We start from the raw sequence: 24998 nt of genomic DNA on the forward strand, positions 1-24998 counted from the left end.
TGATACCCCCAGGGGTTCCCATGGATTCGGGCCGCCGTAACCGACCTTTTGATATCAATTATGATACCATACGGTCCTCAGGAATGGCTCCGCGCTATATCTTGGCTTCCAGAGCACGTACAAACGTCTACCGCGGAGGCTTGTGTGCGCAATGGCTCCGGGACGCCGTGATATTTTTTTATTGGCCCATCCCACGCAACATGCGTGTACTATTCATGTTTCTATATCTTATGCCTCCATGCTTGTGACAGACAAAGAAACTAGTCCTATGGGACAAATGGTCAGGTACAGATAGACGAAGCACCCCCCCCTGCTGGCTGTGTTTCCTCTCGAAGTCTTTGAAGCTCCTAGCATTCAAGTGTTAAGTAGGCTTCTTATCTTACAGGAGCCTGGATGGGGGGAAACTATCTAGTTGACGTTTTAACAGAAGGTCCCAAGGGTGGGGGCTGCTGAAGTGTGGCCATCCCTGGATATGATTTATCATTACCAAGATGGCGGCTACAGGTTCATCACACCGAGGGTTGGATGATGCATGCTGTGCATCCAAAGAGGTCTCGTAACCTTAAAGGGGTTGTCCATCTCTAGGGACCTTTTTTTTACTTAAATGCATGTGTTTGTAGCTAAAAAAAATAATAATTTTTGCAACTTGGTTTCATTTGTTTCCTTTCTCTATGGCTTGCTTTGTGATTATACTGTAGTTAGGATTAACAACTCTATCATTTTACCATTTCATTTACATGCTGCAGATATTGAGTGCCTGATCTCTGCGATCGCAATGGGAACTGGGGAGCAAATAGCGCAAAATAAGGTTTTACCTGTAATATAAGGAATAGTGATGAGTGAGTATGTCTCATTAACCCTTTCGGCGAGCACCCGAGCATGCTCTCCAAAAGGGTTAATGAGACATACTCGCTCATCACTAATAAAGAATTAAAAGGGGGTGCTGGCTCACATTATATTGTTGCAATTGCAACAATTTCAAAGCTTGTACCAGCTGCTGTAGACCACGGGTCACGGAGCAGAAGGTAATAGTATAGAGATAGGCAGTTTTTCCTGTGCTGCTGGTGATATCCCATGAAGGGACTCGAGAGATGGAATTGATTAAAATCATTTTTTATTCTGTGGTTTAAAATTGACGCGTTTCGAATTTATCCAATGTCTTCCTCAGGACACATACACATTCATGAATGTGGTTGTATCCTGAGGAAGACGTTGGATAACTTCGAAACTCATAGATTAAACCACATAATAAAAACCGCTTTTATTTAATGTCATCTCTCGAGTCCGTTCTTGGGATATCACCAGCAGCACAGGAAAAACCGCCTATCTCCATACTATTACCTTCTGATCGCTGGGATGACAGCAGTATGAATGTGCTGTGCTTGCACACTGGATTTGCTATGGACTCTGCATTTATTGAGGTCTTAGCCTATGTACAGTGATTGCACAAAGAGGCCGCTGTATGACGTGTGTGCAAAAATAAGCACATCACACGCACACAGATGAAATCCCAGTTCAGTGACTAAATTTTAACAGCATGTATATTATATAGCTCTCAGTGCTTTTCATGCTCAGTTGAATCAATAGATATGTAGCACTACACTGTATAAAGTAAAATGTCTTGGAGACACATCTGAAGTTTTGAACCATGGGTGTGGGCAATCTGGGACCTCCCGTGATTCCTGGAACTAAAAAGTACAAGTGCTCTCCTGCATGCCGTGCCACTTTGGTTCCTGCCAGCATTTTTTGGCTCGCTTTGGAGAGCTATGTATAAGCCATAACATTTTTGCTAATATGGGACTTGTTCTTCTCTCACTCCTATTACTCCTTAGGACTCAGGAACTTAGCTGATATTATGTTTGTGATCCCCATTACTTTGACGTGAATCTGCTTTTAATTTTTTTTTTAAATTTTGCTTAAATCAAGAATAAAGAAGGTGTGGTGCTTATATATGTCAATTATCTCAAACCGAGCAAATTGGTTTACGGGCTTAATGTAATAGCCTGCAAACTGTTTCCAAATCAGCAAAACTTGAAAACAATTTGCTTGACTATAGTGCTGATGACTCAGGGACCATTTTTTTTATTACATTTTCTGAAAAATTTACCAAATGCAGAAAAATTATTACCATTAAAATGGTAGCAGTGCTAAAAGAAAAAAAAACAATGCCACATAAAACTGTCCAGACCAGAACAAGCCAGAATTGCACAAAGAGTGGCCAGACAGACCCGGAGGTCAGGATGTGGATAATGCTAGAACCCACCTGTTGTTATAGAACAATGGACGGTACGGACACAATGCAGATGAGGAACATCCCAGTAACACAAGGGTCAGCACTCAAGTCAAGCAATCTTAGTAATCAGTGTCGGACTGGGTTTCCAAGGGCCCACTAGCAAGAGACCACTGTTCAACTACATGAAATATTATCTGCCCTAATTAACAAGTTTGTTAAATAAATGATATGTTACTCTTGTCTGTACAATGAAGTGTATTGCGACAACTACTTCTCACATAGGCACACTTCTGCACAAGGGCACACCAAGGGATTCACAGTCCAAGCCTGCTAGTAATTTGTAATGACACACAGATATTTTTTAAATTTGCCACCAGACAATCTAATATCCACCAATACATGGTTGCCTACTGATAATCAACAACAAATAATACTTTTTAAACAGGTCTGAGGAAAAAAAATATTTCTAATTGGCTTCTTCTACAGTTCCCTATAGTAGCATCGAATAGATCATAACATGTATTTTGCCTGCACCTGAGACATAGGCGGATTATAATGAGGGCAATCTGGGCTACCGCCCGGGGCTCCAGGGGGCCCGGGGCTCTGGGAGGTCCATGGCCAGATTGCCCTCATTATAATATGTGCGGGGCTGCGGCACATACCGGCAGTCAGAGGCGGGGGGCCCCCGGATCGCTTCCCCAGCAGCGGTGCACGGCTGCTTCTTCGGCCGGGCCAGCACTGCACCTGTTAACTTCCTTGTGTGCTGGCCCGGCCGTGTCACAGCAAGGAGACATGGCCCTGTGCGCGGCCGTGTCTGCTAGTGTGACGTCACGCAGTGCGCGCCCTGCACTGCTACTTACCACCGGAGAGGAGCTGGAAGACGGGAGCCGGGGGATGGTGAGTGTGTGTGTGTGTGTGAATGAGTGTGTGTGTGTGTGTGTGCAGATATCATCGTGTGATGTCTGTTTATATGTATTTTTGTGTTTCAAATGTGTCTATGCTTGTATGTATATGTCTGTATATGTTTGTGTGTGTGTGCATGACTGCGTGCGGACTCCCGCTGTGTATACATGGCTACGTGCGGCCTCCCGCTGTGTATAGATGGTGCCGTACGGCCTCCCGCTGTGTATAGATGGTGCCGTGCGGCCTCCCGCTGTATATAGATGGCTTAGTGCGGCCTCCTGCTGTGTATAGATGGCTACGTGCGGCCTCCTGCTGTGTATAGATGGCTCCGTGCGGCCTCCCGCTGTACATAGATGGCTCGGTGCAGCCTCCTGCTGTGTATAGACGGCTCCGTGCGGCCTCCTGCTGTGTATAGATGGCTCCGTGCTTCCTCCTGCTGTGTATAGATGGCTCCATGCAGCCTCCTGCTGTGTATAGATGGCTACGTGCGGCCTCCTGCTGTGTATAGATGGCTATGTGCGGCCTCCTGCTGTGTATATATGGCTCTGTGCGGCCTCCTGCTGTGTATAGATGGCTCCGTGCGGCCTCCTCCTGTGTATAGATGGCTACGTTCGGCCTCCTGCTGTGTATAGATAGCACCATGAAGCCCCCTGCTGTGTATAGATGGCTACGTGTGGCCTCCTGCTGTGTATAGATGGCTACGTGCGGCCTCCTGCTGTGTATACATGGCTACGTGCGGCCTCCTGCTGTGTATAGATGGCTACGTGCGGCCTCCTGCTGTGTATAGATGACGCCGTGCGGCCTCCCGCTGTATATAGCTGGATCCGTGCGGCCTCCCGCTGTGTATAGATGGCTCCGTGCGGCCTCCTGCTGTGTATAGATGGCTCGGTGCTGCCCCCTGCTGTGTATAGATGGCACCGTGCAGCCTCCTGCTGTGTACAGATGGCTATGTCTGGCCTCCTGCTGTGTATAGATGGCTACGTGTGCTCAATATTAAGCCATACAATTAATGTAAGGCTATGTGCCCACAATGCAGAAATGCTCTGGATTTTTTCCTGAGTGTTTCTGCATCTCCCTGGCAGAAAAAACGCATGTGGATTGTACATGAGGATTGTAAATGCGGATTGTACATGCGGATTGTACATGCGGATTGTACATGCGTTTTTCCTGCCAGGGACATGCGGATGTGAAGCATTCTTCACATGCATTTCCGCATGCGGGTTGACAAGCGTGATTTTAGCATCACTTGGAAAAGTACTTGACAACTTGGTCACACTTTATAAATCCATGCAACCGGCATGGATTTATATAGTGTGACTGTAAAAGAATGGTAAAAATTAAAAAATAAATATATAATTACCTTCTGATGGCCTGCCGATGTCAGTGGTCGCGTGACCCATCACATGACTAAATGACGTCACCACAGGTCCTTTAGTCTACCGCGAGCTGCCGGCAAGCCAGGACGCATCGGATAAAGACACCGGGGGCCATCAGAAGGTAAGTATAATATTTATTTTTTATTTTGTTCTTTTTTTTTACAGGTACAATGGTACCCTGGTCTGGAGGAGAGTCTTCTCTCCTCCACACCCGGGTACCATCCGCACATTGAAACGCTTGGATTCCGCATGTACAGATTCAGTGATGCGGATTCCATGTGTTCCAATGCAAGTCAATGGCGGCGAAAACGCAGCGCTTCCGCAAAATAATTGGTAGTGCTATGGATTTTTCCGCAATGATAATCCGCAGCGGAAATTTTTTAGCACACAGCCTAAAAAAAATTATTATAATTAATATATTAATATTGTGCCAAATTATTTTCACGTGAACTATCATATGATCTATCACAGGGGATCATGTGACATGTGATACATCAGGTGTGTGTGTGGGGGGGGGGGGGGGGGGGCACGCCTTCTAAACTGCCTGGGGCCCTTGCTACTCTTAATCCACCCCTGACCTGAGATATTAGGGCCATGACATCGGACACTCCTGCTCGGTGCTACGTCACGTTGTAGACATATTTGCTGGTATACATACTGTAACTGTTCTAGTCTATGGGTCACAATATTTTATGATCTAGTCCTAGAAGCATACAAGGGGTGAATAGTGTTGGACCCTGAAAGACCATTCAACTTTTTACACACATTTGTACTAAATCTTCTCAGTTGTTCTTAAAGAGAATCTATCACCAGCTTTTTGGTACCCTTTCTCAGAGCAGCATGGTATAAGGGCCCTGATTCTGGTGATGTATCACTTGCTGGGCTGCTTGCCACAGTTTTGATAAAATCTGATTTATCTTCTGGAGATCTTAGTTCTCTGGGTGCTGAGCTCTGTATAACCCCACCCACATCACTGATTGGCAGGTTTCTGTGTACACTCTGCATAAGCAGAAAGCTGCCAATCAGTGGTGGGGGCGGAGTTATACAGAGATCATGAATATGGAGGACTACATGGCAGCAGGTTTACTAGTCCTCTAATAATAATCTCCTGCTGATAAAACAGTGATTTTATCAAAACTACAGCAAGCAGCCCAGTAAGGGACACATTGCTTGAATAAGGGTCCCTGTCTCTACATTCAACTGCTCTTAGATTAGGTGGCAAAAACCTGATGTCAGATTCCCTTTAAAAACGCATCAAAAATGGTTTCAACAAACTACAACTATAATTTGGATCAAGTTAAAATTGCTAATTTCCTTGAGGTTGCCATCATGTGTGCATGCCATCAGCAATTTGCTGTAGTCTGTCTTCTGTGAATGCTTCAACATGCCAGTGTGAATTGCTGCATACTCCCCTTGGACTCAATTCATGTTTTCTTTTCCAACAGGAAATTCCCTACCACAATATTCTTAGTAGTATGGGCACCATGTGATGTGATGTCATTTTGTTTGTATGCACTGTTTATGCTGTCAGAAAATCAATATATTTTTTATATTTGACTGAAATTGATATTTTATCTGACTATACATATTTTTTTCTTTATACAGTTGGAGCATCGGAGATTGTAGAACATAATGGACCTTGTATGTCAGAATGTCCAGGTAAATATACAATATGCAGTAGTAATATGAATGGTAATAATAATATATTATTGTGTTTTGTCTAATAATTTAATACTGTATCTTATTTTCACATATTTGAAACATTTTTTTTTATTATTATCATAATGATTTTGTTATCCTTAAAACTAAACTGGGACACCCAACTCTTCTGCAAGGGAATCTGTGCCCAGTTAAGCAAATTAATATGAAACATTAGCCTGCATCAGCCAGAGAAGGCTCACATGAGCTGAAGTGCAACCAAGGGGTTTCTCCATAATGCATTGCAGCTATTACATCACATGGTATAGCATAGCCAATCAGGAGAAACTGTCATACCCCATATAAAAGCACAAGCAGGGAATGCAGCAACCGTTTTGTAGTGAATCTGGTTAGTAAGAGGATGTCATGGTTCACAACGTAGCCAAAGAAATAGAGAGCGAAAGTGATAAAACACTGATGGAACTATACAGATAGCGTGTGACAGCTCAGCAATGAAGAACAGTTACTGTCAGTTTACCCATAGCCATATAAGTTGAGGTCACTTTGAGATTTCTAAGACTGTTCATGGGTTAAAGAGTTTTACCAGGGCTGGATACAGTCCTAGGAAACTTAGTGTTTTACACGTCTTTTCAGGACAATTGGAAGTTTTTCAGTACTTTAGATGTTTGGAAAACTTTGACAAAGCTGGTGAATTCAAATTTCAAAAGATTTACTCTTCTGTAATTTTTATATAGGCCCCAGTGAGCCTCATTTATCAAAACTGCCAGAAACTAGCCATCTTGGCCATAGTAACCACAATTTTTATTTTTTCCATACAATTTAACCCCTTAATAACATCTGACGTACTAATACGCGTCTGTGCCCTGGGACTTAAGAGCCAGACCCGTATTAGTACGTCATGGCGATCGCGCGCGCACACAGGCTGTGCGGGCGCGATCGCCGCCGGGTGTCAGCTGATTGTCACAGCTGACACCCGGTACTATGTGCAGGGAGCGGTCACGCACCGCTCCCAGCACATTAACCCCCGCGATGCTGCGATCGAAGTCGATCGAAGTCGATCGCGGCATTGCGGGGGCAAGGGGAGGTGATCGCCGATACTCACCTCCTCTTCCGGCTTCCAGCGCAGTCTGCAAAGGCTTCCCGGGTGTTGCCATGACGACCCGATGTCGTCATGACAACATCCGGGTCACCAGAGAGCAGGAAGATTGCTTGGACATGCGCAGTGCATCTCCAAGCAATCTTCACACTGTGCACTTCTGACAGCCTTCATGGCATAGGGATGGTGCTCCATTCCTGTGCCATGCAGGCGATCAGAAAAAAAAAAGTGAAAGTCCCAGAGTGGGACAAAGTAATAAAGTGTATAAACTGTGTGAAAGTGGAAAAAAAAAAAAAAAAAAAATGTGCAAAAATATTATAAAAAAATAAAAAAAATAATACACCAAAAATAAAAATATAATGTACCCATCAATAAATATTATTATAAAAAAAATAAAAAAAAAACAATAAAAGTACACATATTTGGTATCGCCGCGTCCGGAACAACCTGACCTATAAAACTGTCCCACTAGTTAACCCCTTCAGTGAACACGGTAAAAAAAAAAAAAAAAAAACCAAGCAAAAAACAATGCTTTATCACCATACCGCCAAACAAAAAGTGGAATAACACGCGATCAAAAAGACGCATATAAATAAAAATGATACCGCTGAAAACATCATCTCGTCCCGCAAAAAACAAGCTGCCATATAGCTCCATCAGCCGAAAAATAAAAAAGTTATAGCTCTCAGAATAAAGCGATACTAAAAAATATTTTTTTCTATAAAATAGCTTTTATTGTGTATAAGCGCCAAAACATAGAAAAATTATACAAATGTGGTACCGCTGTAAACGTACTGACCCGAAGAGTAAAGCTGCCTCATCAATTTTACCACACGCGGAACAGAATAAAAAAAAAAAAAAAAAAACAATTCCTGAATTGTTGGTTTTTGTTTATTCTGCCTCCCAAAAATCGGAATAGAAAGCGATCAAAAAATGTCACGTGCCTGAAAATGGCACCAATAACAACGTCAAGTCATCCCGCAAAAAACGAGCCGTCACATGACTGTCTGCCAAAATTTGGAAAAATTATAGCTCTCAAAATATGGCGATGCAAAAACTAGATTTTACAAAAAATGCGTCTTTTAGTGTGTGACAGCTGTCAGTCATAAAAACCCCATATGATTCTGGCATTGCTGTAATCACACCGACCCGAAGAATAAAGTCGTCTAATCACTTATACCGCACAAGGAACGGCGTCAAAAATAAACTCTTGAGTTAGGATTGGGCTAGGGTTAGGGCTGGGTTTGGGGCTAGGGTTGTGCTGGGGCTAGGGTTGTGCTGGGGCTAGGGTTGTGCTGGGGCTAGGGTTGTGCTGGGGCTAGGGTTGTGCTAGGGTTAGGGCTGGGGTTGGGATTTTTTTCAAAAGTAAGAAAAAAAGATGACGATATGGCGACTAGTGTTGAGAGCAAGTGCTCGCTACTTGAGTTTGCATCGGGTGCTCTGGTATGCATTTAGTATCGTGGGTATTTGAGTGACATGCTCGAGTCTCTGCCCCATATGCTTCGCGGCCAAAAAACTTTACGGGGATTGCCTGCCATGCACGAGCGATCCCCGCATGTTTTTTTTTGGGTGTCTAATAACCGTGAAACATGCGGAGCAGGGACTCGAGCATGTCACTCGAGCACACGCTGTACATGGTGCATACCTGAGTACCCGATGCAAACTCAAGTAGCGAGCACTTGCGCTCAAGAATAATGAAAACTTATTCAATATGATGACCTAATGTAAACAAATAATGTGCCGTACCTCTGGGTTCAAAATGTTCACTATACACCTTAATAAAATCTTTGAGGGGTATAGTTTCCAAAATGGGGACACTTGTGGGGGAGCTCCACTGTTTAGGCACATCACGGGCTCTCCAAACGCGACATGGTGTCCGCTAACAAATTGAATGGAAAATCGGCTCAAATTGTTAGCGGACGCCATGTTGCGTTTGGAGAGCCCCTGTGTGTCCAAACATTGGAGCTCCCCCACAAGTGACCCCATTTTGGAAACTAGACCCCCCAAGGCACCTATCTAGATGCATAGTGAGCACTTAGAACCCCCAGGTGCTTCACAAATTGATTCGTAAAAATGAAAAAGTGAAAATAAAACACTTTTTCATTTTTATGAATCAATTTGTGAAGCACCTGGGGTTCCAAGTGCTCACTATGAATCTAGATAGGTGCCTTGGGGGGTCTAGTTTCCAAAATGGGGTCACTTGTGGGGGAGCTCCAATGTTTGGGCACACAGGGACTCTCTAAATGCAACATGGTATCCGCTAACAAATTGAATGGAAAATCGGCTCAAATTGTTAGCGGACACCACATTGCGTTTGGAGAGCCCCTCTGTGCCCAAACTTTGGAGCTCCCCCACAAGTGACCCCATTTTGGAAACTAGACCCCCCAAGGCACCTTTCTAGATGCATAGTGAGCACTTGGAACCCCCAGGTGCTTCACAAATTGATTCGTAAAAATGAAAAAGTGAAAAAAAAAACACTTTTTCATTTTTATGAATCAATTTGTGAAGCACCTGGGGTTCCAAGTGCTCACTATGAATCTAGATAGGTGCCTTGGGGGGTCTAGTTTCCAAAATGGGGTCACTTGTGGGGGAGCTCCAATGTTTGGGCACACAGGGACTCTCTAAATGCAACATGGTATCCGCTAACAAATTAAATGGAAAATCGGCTCAAATTGTTAGCGGACACCACATTGCGTTTGGAGAGCCCCTCTGTGCCCAAACTTTGGAGCTCCCCCACAAGTGACCCCATTTTGGAAACTAGACCCCCCAAGGCACCTTTCTAGATGCATAGTGAGCACTTGGAACCCCCAGGTGCTTCACAAATTGATTCGTAAAAATGAAAAAGTGAAAAAAAAAACACTTTTTCATTTTTATGAATCAATTTGTGAAGCACCTGGGGTTCCAAGTGCTCACTATGAATCTAGATAGGTGCCTTGGGGGGTCTAGTTTCCAAAATGGGGTCACTTGTGGGGGAGCTCCAATGTTTGGGCACACAGGGACTCTCCAAATGCAACATGATATCCGCTAACAAATTGTCGGCTCAAATTGTTAGCGGATATCATGTTGCATTTGGAGAGTCCCTGTGTGCCCAAACATTGGAGCTCCTCCACAAGTGACCCCATTTTGGAAACTAGACCCCCCAAGGCACCTATCTAGATGCATAGTGAGCACTTGGAACCCCTAGGTGCTTCACAAATTAATTCGTAAAAATGAAAAAGTGTTTTTTTTTTCACTTTTTCATTATTACGAATCAATTTGTGAAGCACCTGGGGGTTCCAAGTGCTCACTATGCATCTAGAAAGGTGCCTTGGGGGGTCTAGTTTCCAAAATGGGGTCACTTGTGGGGGAGCTCCAAAGTTTGGGCACAGAGGGGCTCTCCAAACGCAATGTGGCGTCCGCTAACAATTTGAGCCGATTTTCCATTCAATTTGTTAGCGGATACCATGTTGCATTTAGAGAGTCCCTTTGTGCCCAAACATTGGAGCTCCCCCACAAGTGACCCCATTTTGGAAACTAGACCCCCCAAGGCACCTATCTAGATGCATAGTGAGCACTTGGAACCCCTAGGTGCTTCACAAATTAATTCGTAAAAATGAAAAAGTGTTTTTTTTTTCACTTTTTCATTATTACGAATCAATTTGTGAAGCACCTGGGGGTTCCAAGTGCTCACTATGCATCTAGCAAGGTGCCTTGGGGGGTCTAGTTTCCAAAATGGGGTCACTTGTGGGGGAGCTCCAAAGTTTGGGCACAGAGGGGCTCTCCAAACGCAATGTGGCGTCCGCTAACAATTTGAGCCGATTTTCCATTCAATTTGTTAGCGGATACCATGTTGCATTTAGAGAGTCCCTGTGTGCCCAAACATTGGAGCTCCCCCACAAGTGACCCCATTTTGGAAACTAGACCCCCCAAGGCACCTATCTAGATGCATAGTGAGCACTTGGAACCCCTAGGTGCTTCACAAATTGATTCGTAAAAATGAAAAAGTGTTTTTTTTTTCACTTTTTCATTATTACGAATCAATTTGTGAAGCACCTGGGGGTTCCAAGTGCTCACTATGCATCTAGATAGGTGCCTTGGGGGGTCTAGTTTCCAAAATGGGGTCACTTGTGGGGGAGCTCCAATGTTTGGGCACACAGCAGCTCTCCAAACGCAACATGGTGTCGCTAACAATTTGAGCCAATTTTGCGTTAAATTTGTTAGCGGACACCATGTTGCATTTAGAGAGCCGCTGTGTGCCCAAATATTGGAGCTCCCCCACAAGTGACCCCATTTTGGAAACTAGACCACCCAAGGCACCTATCTAGATGCATAGTGAGCACTTGGAACCCTCAGGTGCTTCACAAATTGATTCATACAAATGAAAAAGTGTTTTTTTTTTCACTTTTTCATTGTTACGAATCAATTTGTGAAGCACCTGGGGGTTCCAAGTGCTCACTATGCATCTAGATAGGTGCCTTGGGGGGTCTAGTTTCCAAAATGGGGTCACTTGTGGGGGAGCTCCAATGTTTGGGCACACAGGGACTCTCTAAATGCAACATGGTGTCCTCTAACAAATTTAACGGAAAATCGGCTCAAATTGTTAGCGACACCATGTTGCGTTTGGAGAGCCGCTGTGTGCCCAAACATTGGAGCTCCCCCACAAGTGACCCCATTTTGGAAACTAGACCCCCCAAGGCACCTATCTAGATGCATTGTGAGCACTTGGAACACTCAGGTGCTTCACAAATTGATTCATAAAAATGAAAAAGTGTTTTTTTTTTCACTTTTTCATTGTTACGAATCAATTTGTGAAGCACCTGGGGGTTCCAAGTGCTCACTATGCATCTAGAAAGGTGCCTTGGGGGGTCTAGTTTCCAAAATGGGGTCACTTGTGGGGGAGCTCCAAAGTTTGGGCACACATGGGCTCTCCAAACACAACATGGCGTCCGCTAATTATTCAAGCAAATTTTACAATCAAAAAGTCAAATAGCGCTCCTTCCCTTCCGAGCCCTGCCGTGCGCCCAAACAGTATTTTTTCCCCAAATATTGGGTATCTGCGTGCCCAGGGGAAATTGCACAACAAATTTTGGGGTCCATTTTTTCTTGTTACCCCTGTGAAAATAAAAAAAATTGGGTCTAAATTAACATTTTTGTGAAAAAAGTTAAATGTTCATTTTTTTCTTCCACATTCAAAAAATTCCTGTGAAGCACCTGAAGGGTTAATAAAGTTCTTGAATGTGGTTTTGAGCACCTTGAGGGGTGCAGTTTTTAGAATGGTGTCACTTTTGGGTATTTTCTGTCATAAAGACCTCTCAAAGTGACTTCAAATGTGATGTGGTCCCTAAAAAAATGGTTTTGTAAATTTTGTTGGAAAAATGAGAAATCGCTGGTCAACTTTTAACCCTTATAGCTCCCTAACAAAAAAAAATTTTGGTTCCAAAATTGTGCTGATGTAAAGTAGACATGTGGGAAATGTTATTTATTAACTCTTTTGTGTGACATATCGCTCTGATTTCAGGGCTTAAAAATTCAAATTTTGAAAATTGCAAAATTTTCAAAATTTTCGCCAAATTTCCGTTTTTTTCACAAATAAACGCAAGTGATATCGAAGAAATTTTTCCACAATCATGAAGTACAATATGTCACGAAAAAACAATCTCAGAATCAGGGGGATCCGTTGAAGCGTTCGAGAGTAATTACCTCATAAAGTGACAGTGGTCAGAATTGTAAAAATTGGCCCGGTCATTAACGTGCAAACCACCCGCGGGGCTTAAGGGGTTAAAGACCCATCATCAGAAACGGAGCATCGGTTTTTGAAGATTCAAAAGCGCTCCAAAAATAAATATTTAATATAATACTATATAGAATACACACTTTACATATGTGTGTATGTATGTGTGTCTACGCAGGGGCGGACATACCGTCAGTGCAGCCGGGGCCCGGAGGTGGAGGTGGGCCCTTGCAGGTAGGAGCATACTGCCCATAGGGGCAAACCACGCAGCCGCTATGGGGCCACTCAGTCAAGATTACGGGCGGGAGAGGGGCCCTATGTCAAGCAGCAATCATTCCGTAATCATTCTGACCCAGAGGTGGGGAGAGCGCGGTGCGCAGAGTGCAGGATTTCAAAAAGGGGGCATGTCATTCAAGGAGAGAGACGCTGGCCAATGAACGCTTTCCCCACCAGACTGATGAGACCACTCACTGGCTGCTGGCTATGTGTCCTCCTGCATGGCGAGTCCCAATGATGAGTGTTCACCTGTAGTCAGGGGGCCCGGGCCACACAGCACACTGGGGACAATAGCAGAGGAAGAGCAGGACTTACAGTGTGTCTTCTGCTCCCTCCATTCCTTCCAGCAGCAGCTCCTCACAGAGAAGAGGTGGGGGAGGAGGCTCACTGCACGGGACAACAGGGCAGCAGGAAGCTGATATCAGTCCTCTCTGCTGTATCCCCATCCCTCACAGTCGGTTTTGCAGCCCTCTCCAGCTGATTTCTGAGCTATGTGGCCAACCACCTACACAGCTCATCTGAACACCTGATATCATAGATTAGTACGTATATATATATATATATATATATATATATATATATATGTATATATCTGTGTGTGAGTATATGTGTGTGCATATACGTATAGTGGGTACGGAAAGATCACTGTGGCTGAGCTCCAGAGATGCAGTAGGGAGATGGGAGAAAGTTCCACAAAGTCAATCACTGCAGCCCTCCACCAGTTGGGCCTTTATGGCAGGGTGGCCTGATGAAAGCCTCTCCTCAGTGCAAGACACATGAAAGCCCGCATAGTGTTTGCTCAAAAACTCATGAAGGACTCCCAGACTATGAGAAGTAAGATTCTCTTGTCTGATGAGACAAAGATAGAACTTTTTGGTGATAATTCTAAGCGGTATGGGTGGAGAAAACCAGGCACTGCTCCTTACCTGCCCAATACAATCCCAACAGTAAAACATGGTGGTGGCAGCATCATGCTCTGGGGGTGTTTTTCAGCTGCAGGGATAGGACGACTGGTTGCAATTGCAGGAAACATGAATGCGGCCAAGTACAGAGATATCCTGGATGAAAACCTCTTCCAGAGTTCTCTGGACCTCAGACTTGGCCGAAGGTTCACCTTCCAACAAGACAATAACCCTAAGCACACAGTTAAAATAACAAAGGAGTGGCTTCAGCACAACTCTGTGAGCATTCTTAACTGGCCCAGCCAGAGCCCTGACCTAAACCCAATTGAGCATCTCTGGAGAGACCTGAAAATGGCTGTCCACCAACGTTCACCATCCAACCTGACGGAACTGGAGAGGGTCTGCAGAATGGCAGAGGACCCCCAAATCCAGGTGTGAAAAACTTTTTGCATCATTCCCAAGAAGACTCATGGCTGTACTAGCTCAAAAGGGTGCTTCTACTCAATACTGAGCAAAGGGTCTGAATACTTAAGACCATCTGATATTTCAGTTTTTCTTTTTTAATAAATTTGTAAAAATTTCTACATTTCTGTTTTTTTTTCAGTCAAGATGGGGTGCAGAGCGTACTTTAATGAAAAAATAGACCTTTTTAGAATTTACCAAATGGCTTCAATGAAGCAAAGAGTGAAACATTTATAGGGGTCTGAATACTTTCCGTACCCACTGTATCTGTGTGTATGCATGTGTATATATATGTGTGTGTATATATATGGAGCACAGTTGTGCCTGCTTGGCCTCTGCTCTATTCATTATCTATAAAGCTGCTGAGTGCTGCGCTCAGTTATTTCCATCAGCTTCATCGCCTCTTCTTTCCCCATTGCACACTTCTTTGGGTTTATAGTAAACCCTGCCTGCCTTAGTGCATCCAGTACTGCCTGGACCTTCTGTAAATGACTTCCCCAATCCGGGTTGAATATCACATTGTCATCCAGGTAAGCTGCGGCATACTTTTTGCGAGAGGCTAGAATCCAGTCCATGGCCCTCTGGAAGGTAGCTGGGGCTCCCTGCAGACCGAACGGCATCCTGGTGTACTGAAAGCACCCGTCAAGAGTAGAGAAGGCTGTCTTCTCCTTGGCACTTGGGGACGGGAAAATTTGCCAGTACCCTTTCGTTAGGTCCAGGGTGATGATATATCTGGCTGACCCTAGCCTCTCAATGAGCTTATCGACCCTGGTCATCGGATATGTGTCGAACTTTGATACCTCATTCAGCTTCCTGTAGTCATTGCAGAAGGGCCATTCTCCACCTGGCTTCGGCACAAGGACAATGGGTCTGGACCAACCGCTTTTCGACTCCTCAATGACGCCCAGGCTCAACATTCTCCTCACATCCTTGGAGATCACGTTATGGTGGGCTTCGGGAATCCGATATGGCCTTTGATTCACCCTTACATGCAGCTCCGTCAAGATTTCATGCTCGACCACCTGCATAGAACCAGGCAGCTCCGAAAACAGGTCCCTGTTCCGCTGAAGCAGCTCTCGGTACTGATGCTTCTGGGCCAGTGAAAATGTCTCTGCCACTGTGATATCCACGACTAGGGCTTCAGGATGGACCCCCAGGCAAGTAGCTTCCACTTGTTCCCTGTCTCGCCAAGGTTTGAGCAGGTTAATGTGGTACACCTGATACCTATTTCTTCTCCCTGGTTGGTGGACCTTGTAGTTGACGTCACTCAACTTTTCGACCACCTCGTGTGGTCCTTGCCACTTGGCTAGGAATTTACTCTCCACTGTGGAGATCAACACCAACACTCGGTCTCCGGGGCTAAACTATCTCAGTCTCGCCGACCGATTGTAAACCCTCGCCTGGGCCTCTTATGCTTGAAGGAGGCCTTCCCTTACCATCGGCATCACCCTCGCGATCCCGTTTTGCATCTGGGTCACATGCTCGATGACGCTCTGGTGGGGTGTTACCGTGGCTTCCCATGTCTCCTTCGCATTGTCCAACAGTCCCCGTGGGTGCCGTCCATAAAGCAATTCCAAGGGTGAGAACTGCGTAGAGGCCTGGGGAACTTCCCTAATGGAGAATAGCAGGTAGGGGAGTAAGCATAGTATGAACAGCGCTTCCTAACGCTGCTGTCCATCGGCTCAGAGGACATAGGACAATGGGCGGTTATGTGTCCAGGCCTGCGGCATCTCCAGCAGATCATGTCTTTCCCAGCGGCCTTTGGTAAGCCCTCAGCAACCCTGAGGACCTTGGACTCTCCCGAGTTGTGGCTCTATCACCCCTCTTTTGGGACTCGGGCTCCCTCTGATTACCCCAGTATGGGGATGCAGCACCACTCTGCTTCCTTAGGGATCTATCGAGCACCTGGTATCTTTCTACGAGGCCGACCAGGTCGTCCGCATTCCGGGGGTCTCCCTGCGCAGCCCAGACCTGGGCAGAGAGTGCACAAATCTGTCCATGACAACCCGCTTGACCATCTGAGCTGGAGTGGAAGACTCCGGCTGCAGCCACTTCTGTTCAAGATGCAGAAGGTCGAACATTTGGGAGCGAGGTGGTTTATCATCGCAATATGCCCAGTGGTGGACCCTTTGGGCTCTGACTGACATAGTCACTCCAACATGTGCCAGCATCTCAGTTCCCAGCTTAAAATACTCCTGTGCATCCTGTAAGGCCAGATCATAATAAGCCTTTTGAGGTTCACCAGTCACATAGGGCGCCAGCACCTCCACCCACTGCTCCGGCGGTAGCTTCTACCACTCTGCCACTCTCTCAAACACAGTCAAGAAAGCTTCCACATCATCGCCCGAGGTCATTTTTTACATGGCTCGTCTTACCACTTTCCGGACTTACGAGTAGTGTTGAGCATTCCGATACTGTAATATCGAGTATCGGCCGATATTCGCGGTATCGGAGTTCCGATACTGAGTTCCGATATTTTTACAATATCGAATACCGGAATCATAATTTCCCATAATGCCTGCGCTCTGCAGTGTCTCTGAAGGATGACAAGCTGGATGGCAGCACTCAGCTGCTATCCAGCCTGTCATCAGAATGCCATCCCAGAATTCTCCTGATTGTTTAAAAGCCGGCGGGTGGTAAAAAGCCGCCGGCTTTTAAACAATCACTCAGCCCCATACTCGCTTCCCCGCAGCCTCCCACCCCGATCCTCCGCTCCCCTCGCCACCTCCCATCCCGATCGTAAGTTAGGACCGGGCGGGGAGCGCAGCACCAGGGAGCGGGGAGCGAAGGACCCGGGCGGGGAAGCCGGCAGTGAAAAGACTTCACCGCCGGATTTCCCGTTCTGTGCTGCGCTCTCCCGCCGGTTATTTCAAATGAACAGCTGAGGTATCAGGTGATGCCGATCAGCTGTTCATTTGAAGTAGCCGCGGTGCCCTCAGAGGGTTCATGTGAGTTCATGCTTGACTGCATTGCATGAACTCACATGGACTTTCCCACAGCCGCACAGGTCTGCCTCACCTCCCAGACCATCAGCCCATCATGATTGGTGTGTGCGCGGTGTCTGTGCGATGTGTGCGCGATGTGTGCGCGATGTGTGCGTGATGTGTGCGCGATGTGTGCGGGATGTGTGCGTGCAGGCAGACATAGGCCGATGTGACACTACTACTCCCATCGGCCTATGTCTGTCCCCCGTCCACTCGTGCCAGCAGTATCAGCTTGATGGAAGCAGTAGTTCCCATCAGCCTGATCCTGCTATTTAAATTGCCCTTTAAACTGGCCCATATGTTATTCTGTCCCCCATAGTTTTCTATTTTTGCCCCTATACATGTTTTATTTAGGCCCCCATATTTTTTTGGGGGGGTTGTTGGTCCCCAATAAATTTTAAATACATTTCATTGGTGGCCAGTGGTTACCTAAAATAAATTAGTTTATACATTACCTGTCCCCGCCAATCGCCACCTAAAATAAAGTAAAAAATAAAAAACTACACCTATACTCACCTAGACACCTAATTCCCCGAAGCCATCGATCTCCTGTAATAAAATATAAAATAATAAACCACAACCTTATCCTTACCCCTCCGTAGTAGTCCACGAGTGTCCTACGAAGATCTCCAGTTTAGAGCAGCCACATAGAATGTGACCGCTCTAAACCGCTGCCGCCGCTAGAATGACGGGGCCGTAAAGCAGCCCCGTCATTGCATAAGCGGGTTCGCCGGAGTTCAGGCAGCGCTGCTCCGGTGACCTCCTTTACGGCCCTGCTGTACCGTTAGAAATTCCCACGGTACAGCAGTGCCGTAAAGGAGGTCTCCGGAGCTGCGCTGACTGAATGCACTCCGGTGACCTCAGTCAGTGGCTTACGCTGCCGGGAGCGGACGTGTTACCGGCAGTGTGAGCTTACAGCAGCCATGCACAGCTGTCACCATCTCCAGATGTGACAGCTGTGCATGGGAGATCAGCGCAGGAACATGGACAGGTAACTATTTTTTTTTAGTAAACTAAGAATTAAATAAAATGGTGTGTTTTATTTCAAATAAATTATTTTTTTCTGGGTGTAGTGTGTGTTTTTTCTTTTTAACACTTTGTAGGTTAGTAATGGGGGTGTCATATAGACGCCCATCATTACTAACCTGGGTTTCATGGCAGCTGGCGCAGACATGAACCCCGCCACTATTAGCCCCTGCCACTGCACCAGGGCAGCGTGGAAGAGCGAGGCTAAGTGCCAGAATTGGCGCATCCTATGGATGCGCCATTTCTGGGGCGGCTGAGGGCTGGTGTTTCTAGCCTGGGAGGGGGCCAATATTCATGGCACCCTTCCTGGGCTATTAATATCAGCCCCCAGCTGTCTGCCTGGCCTTTGCTAGCTATTAAAATAGGGGGGACCCCACGTCATTTTTTTGGGGGGGTCTCCCATTTTAATAGCTAGTAAAGGCTAGGTATTCAGCTGGGGGCTGATATTAGTAGCCTGGGAAGCTCCGTGGGTATTACCCCCTTCCCAGGCTTCAAACATCTGCCCCAGCCGTCTGCTTAACCTCTGCTAGAGACTAAAATTATGGGGGATCCCATGCCAATTTTATTTTTAATAAATCCTTTATTTTAACACTAAATGACACTTGAGGGGTTAATAAAGATGCAGTACCTAAATTATTATTTATTTTTTAATTAATTTTTCCCAAAAATTTTGACGTGGGCTTTGCCATATTTTTGTATGCCAGCCAGGTACAGCATCCAGGAACGGGCTGCCCCCAACTCACAGCTGCCTATTTGTACTTGGCCGGACACAACAATATAGGGAAGCCCTTTTTTTTTATTATTGCATGAAATAATTAAAAAAAATTGATGTGGGGCTTTGCCCTATATTTGTGTCCAGCCAGGTACAGCAGGCAGGAACGGGCTGCCCCCAACCACCAGCTGCCTATTTGTACCTGGCCGGACACAACAATATAGGGAAGCCCTTTTTTTTTAAATTATTTCATGAAATAATTAAAAATAAATTGATTTGGGGCTTCGCACTATATTTGTGTCCAGCCAGGTACAGCAGGCAGGAACGGGCTGCCCCCAACCACCAGCTGCCTATTTGTACCTGGTTCGACACAACAATATAGGGAAGCCCTTTTTTTCTTAATTATTTCATGAATTTCATGAAATAATTAAAAAAAAAAAATACGTGGGGCTTCGCCCTATTTTTGTGTCCAGCCAGGTACAACTAGGCAGCTGGGGGCTGGAATCTGCAGCACAGGGAGGCCCAAGCTTTCTGGGCCCCACCCACTGCAAATTGCAGTCCGCAGCCACCCCAGAAAATGGCGCGTTCATAGAAGCGCCATCTTCTGGCGCTGTACCCAACTCATCCAGGGCCCTGGTGCGGTGGCTCACTGGGTAATAAAGGGGTTAGGGCCAGCTTGACATTATCAGCTGGCCCTAAGCCCGAAATTCATGGGGTCACGCCAATATTAGACATGACCGCCATGAATTTCTAGTAAAGTATTTAAAAAAAAACACAACACCCAGAATAAAGTCCTTTAATTGAAATAAACACACGATTCTTTATTGTTCTAAATTAAACCATACTTACCATCACGCCCATTCCAGCTGAAGCCAACGATCTCCTGCAATAAAAGAAAAATAATAAAGCAACCTCATCCTTACCTTTCCATCGTTCCCAGGACAGCTCCAGCTCTGCTACATCGAGATGACAGGCTGGACCGCAGCAGAAAGCTGCCATCCAGCCTGTCATCCCGCAGACACTGAGAAGCGCAGGCATGCTTGCGCTCCTTAGTGTCTGGCTGTGACGGCATAAAGATGAGCCGAGTCTCTCACGCTCACCGCATGCGCAGGAGAATTCTCCCACGCTGTCAGTGACGTGCATGAGGTGAGCTGAGTTCATTGTCGGCTCATCTGGATGCCGTCACAGCCTGACACTGAGGAGAGCTTAATAATTATTATTATTTGACTATATTCATGGCACCCTTCCTGGGCTATTAATATCAGCCCTCAGCTGTCTGCCTAGCCTTTGCTAGCTATTAAAATAGGGGGGACCCCACGTCATTTTTTTTGGGGGGTCCCCCATTTTAATAGCTAGTAAAGGCTAGGTATTAAGCTGGGGGCTGATATTAGTAGCCTGGGGAGCTCCATGGGTATTACCCCCTTCCCAGGCTTTAAACATCTGCCCAAGCCGTCTGCTTAACCTCCGCTAGAGACTAAAATTATGGGGAACCCCACGCCAAATTTTTTTTTAATAAATCCTTTATTTTAACACTAAATGACAAGTACAGTAAGCAACACTGTCACTGTACTTCATATATATGTGACTGACATGTTTCTATCTATCTAATCTATGTGTGAAGCTCTATTCTTTCTGTTCTAAATTGTCGGGTACCGCTGCTGAATTGCCGGCCGGCTTTTTTAAAGAGACGGTACATGAAAACACTGTTATTTTTTTAAATAAATCCTTTACACTAAAAGGCAAGTACAGTAAGCAACACTGTCACTGTACTTATTATATATGTAACTGACATGTTTCTATCTATCTAATCTATGTGTGATACTCTATTCTTTCTGTTATAAATTGTCGGGTACCGCTGCTGAATTGCCGGCCGGCTTTTATAAAGAGACGGTGCATGAAAACACTGTTATTTTTTTAAATAAATCCTTTACACTAAATGGCAAGTACAGTAACCAACACTGTCACTGTACTTATTATATATGTGACTGACATGTTTCTATCTGTCTAATCTATGTGTGAAGCTCTATTCTTTCTGTTCTAAATTGTCGGGTACCGGTGTATGCCGCTGCTGAATTGCCGGCTTTTCTTGTTTCACTGTGAGCACTGTTCCCATCGATTTGGGCAACCACCTCCCCCAATACATTCTACATTATTGTTAGTTGTTTTCCTTCATGTAGAATTAACCTACAAGGAAAGAAAGGGTTTATTTTCATTCCGATATTTGTGTCCCATTGACTTGCATTGGTTTCCGGTATCGGAATCGGCGATATCCGATACTTTTTGGGTATCGGCACGATCTAATCCGATCTGATATTTCCTGATATCGGAAGGTATCGCTCAACACTACTTACGAGTCATCACCTGGAGTTGGGGGAGGGGCTGCTGGCCTCCGACGAACCGCCTCTGCAAGCAATTCCATCTGCTGCTGCTGCTGTCAGAGCTGGTCTTGTTGGTACTGCTGCTGTTGGTGGATCTGTTACCAGCTTGCTTGTCTTTTGCCGGGCTAGCACAAGATGCTTGACCAGGTCCTCCATACTGTCTGTCTTTTTGTTTCCTGGATTATGGCCGCCTTTACCCAGGACATGCTATGAATTACAAATGTGCAATTCATAGAAATCTTTTAGATATGGTTGTGGGATCTCGCATGATAGTATATGCAGGCCTTAGGTGACGATAGGTAATTCAAATGATCTTTGTACTTCATATATTTGTACATTATAATACGATCGCCCCTAATCCTTCATTTTTATAAAATGAATAGCCAAGTTTGACAACCTGTCATTGGATTACAGTCCATGTCCACCAATTACCTTAGTACTGTTCTCATTCACCATATTTCCCCCATGTAAAATAATAACAGCTATACTCACCTCCAGTGCGGGCGCTGTTCCAGCCATGTCGGCTCTTGCTCTCCTGGGACCCATGTGACGTTGTTATGTCACACAACCCCTGCAGTCAATCAGCGGCCGCTTCACTCTCACTTTCTTCAGATGAAAAAGACACCTGGTAGAAGTGAGATCTGCTGCTGCTCTCTGACTCCCTCCAGATGTCAGTTACCTCTGAAGGAAGTGAGAATGAAGCAGCCACTGATTGGCTGCAGGGCTTGCGTGACATTCGAAAATCGGCCCCAGGAGAGTAAGCGCTGACCTCGCTGAACCGCACCTACACCAGAGGTGAGTAAAGCTGTTATTTTATATGAGGCAAATATATTTTTGTAGAATTGTTGTCCGGGTAGTGCCCAACCTCTTTATAGAATTTTTTGGGCCCCCCAAAAAATTCAGTGAAAAACTGCAAAACCATCTTTTCCAAAAATGCTGTGAGTGAAGGCTCCCTTTAGTGGCAAGATGTTCTGACTTTTAAAATAAATACTGCGCTTTCCTTTCCATGAAACTTGAATCTTTTCTTTTAGAAAACATTTTTTTTTATCAGTACCAAATGATATTGGGAACTGCATCATATCAGCTGTATTTCTTTATATGAAACATCTGAAATAAACTTCTACGTCGTCTGCATGGATGAGTCATATATGCAACGTTTCACTGCGTTTTGTATTTCCCTATAAAACTAGAGTTAATTATTGTATAAACTGCAGTGCTGGCCATAAAAGCTGCTCTGAAAGTAACTTTTTTTTTCCCACAATGAAAATTTACACGAACGTGTATAAAACCAAACATCTGATTGAAAAAATATTGGGTTTGGAAACTTTTCATTAATACTTAATGTGTTTATGTGCAGTATAATTCAATTGGGAGAATTTTCATAGCAAAATATAAATGTGCTGGTTAAAAAGGGGTCGAATAAGATTAAAAAAGGGTTTAATTTTTTTTTCCAAAAGGGAGATTGACACTGAGGTTATTTAATAGATCTCTGAAAAGTATCTCCGTAGTATTCACCAAAACACTGGGAAGGTACAGAATCTACAATAGTCATTTCATTTTCTGAATATGCTTATGGCGATTGTTTTATTCCTGATGGTAATGAAGTTGTTTCCACTTTTCACTCTTTTTAGGTACTGGTCAGCTGGCGTTCCAGAAGGGATACAAATACATATACAGCTATTCTGCCGTCACCGAAACATTTTTACAAGGAACTTCTGGCAGGAGCCTTCTGAAATTAGAGTGCTTTGTTCAAATAGAAGTTGTGGGAAAATGTCATATGATTTTAAAGGTGGGTACTGTATTTTATTTTTTAATTCTCATTTTTCAAAGTACTGAACTAATGCTAGATATAGTACAAAAGTGATGGCACTCTTCGAATCACCCACTATGTATTAATTATTTGTTTTATTGGGATGCCTTTCACAATAAAGATGTGTATAGAAAATACACATGGAAGGTTCCATGTTACCCTAGGGTAGAATATGGCGCCTCACAGAGGCCCCATCTGTCAGTACAGTACGCAATGCCTATGATGCTGACGCGCCCCCTGGGCCTGTGCTGTTGCTGCTGTGCAGGGGGAATACCCGGAGCCGGATTGCTGGGGGTTGTAGTTCTCCGTGGCGGTGACCCGGTCCGTGCCCAGGGCGGTCAAACCAGTGGCAGTCTAAATGTTGTAATAAGTGTCCGACTACGCCACCCGTGGATTGCGGTCAGTGGGGACCGCCGCTGCGCTGCCGACCGCTGAGGCTGATGTTGGTTGCGCAGACGAGTATGGGATAACTCCCCATGGGAGGAGTATTGCCTCAGGGCAGCTAATGTGAGAGATGATGGGAGTGATGGTGTGAGGGTCCCAGTGCTAATGGTGCAGGAGCGGCAAGGAATCACAGAGACGTGTGGTGCAGTTCAGGGTCTTTACTGATGGTACAAGGCAGACCCTCCCGGGAGTACTGGCTAGTATAAGGGGCCTGGTCAGTCTGCGAGCAAGCAGGAGTTCCCCTGGCCAGGTGGAGTTGTAGGACTCCCCGTTAATCTGCACTCTTCCTGGCTACCTTGCTGTCAGCGGTTACAAGTAGCCCACGTCCCTGAGTATACCGTGTGGTGCTCACCCGTATGGCTGGTGACTTGGGGCCTTCTGTTAGCCTCCGCTCCTGGATGGCGGTGCTGGTCCCTTCTTTGTGACTGAGCCTCCAGGCTTCTATGGCCAGAGGACCTGGAATCCCCTGCCGGCTGGTTTCTGCTGCTGGGTGTATATCAGTCCCCACAGCCTCGGACTCCTGTGTCCGGCTTTAGTATCTTCGTCCAGGGCGAACTCTGCTCAGCTCCAGCCCCTGGACTTCTGCTACTGCTCCTACAGAGCTCTTAGTTCTTCCTTTCCCTGTGTCTGGAACTGAGCTGTCTAATCCCGCCCCAGACCCAGTTTATAAGGGCAGATTCCTCCCCTCCCAGGTCTGGGCGGACCGTGTTGCATGTTTAGGGATTCTGACCAGAGAAACCTCCCACTTGCTCTCAGACATAATATCTCTATTACTGTGGCAACCAGACCCCTGGGGTGTCACATTCCCCCCTAGTAAATTTTAGTACTCCGGGACTAAACACATTTTTGAAGAAACATAAATACAAGGTATAACAATAATACAATAACATATTTACAAGAAACTTTAGTCTGTAAAGGTCACGGCGTTTCCGTGACCGGGTGTCCATATCACCCAAGGTGAAGTTTATGAAACAAAGGGGGTGTCCATGTCACCCAACAAGGCAAAGTCTTGGCACAGAATAGGGGA

The 24998-nt window shown here is 45.5% G+C and overlaps 1 protein-coding gene across 1 annotated transcript in view; it reads left to right on the forward strand.

Annotated features, from left to right (window-relative positions):
* LOC141162056 (uncharacterized) overlaps positions 1-24998 on the forward strand; it is a 539567-nt gene that overhangs the window by 14423 nt on the left and 500146 nt on the right. Inside the window, exons 2-3 of the mRNA XM_073647724.1 lie at positions 6118-6171; positions 23349-23506. Of these exons, the coding sequence (XP_073503825.1) occupies positions 6118-6171; positions 23349-23506 (212 nt within the window). The remainder of the gene's footprint in view (positions 1-6117; positions 6172-23348; positions 23507-24998) is intronic.

Source organism: Phyllobates terribilis, unplaced genomic scaffold (assembly GCF_046119375.1).
Source record: "Phyllobates terribilis strain yellow unplaced genomic scaffold, ASM4611937v1 Scaffold_9__5_contigs__length_417890890, whole genome shotgun sequence".
Classification (NCBI taxonomy): domain Eukaryota; kingdom Metazoa; phylum Chordata; class Amphibia; order Anura; family Dendrobatidae; genus Phyllobates; species Phyllobates terribilis.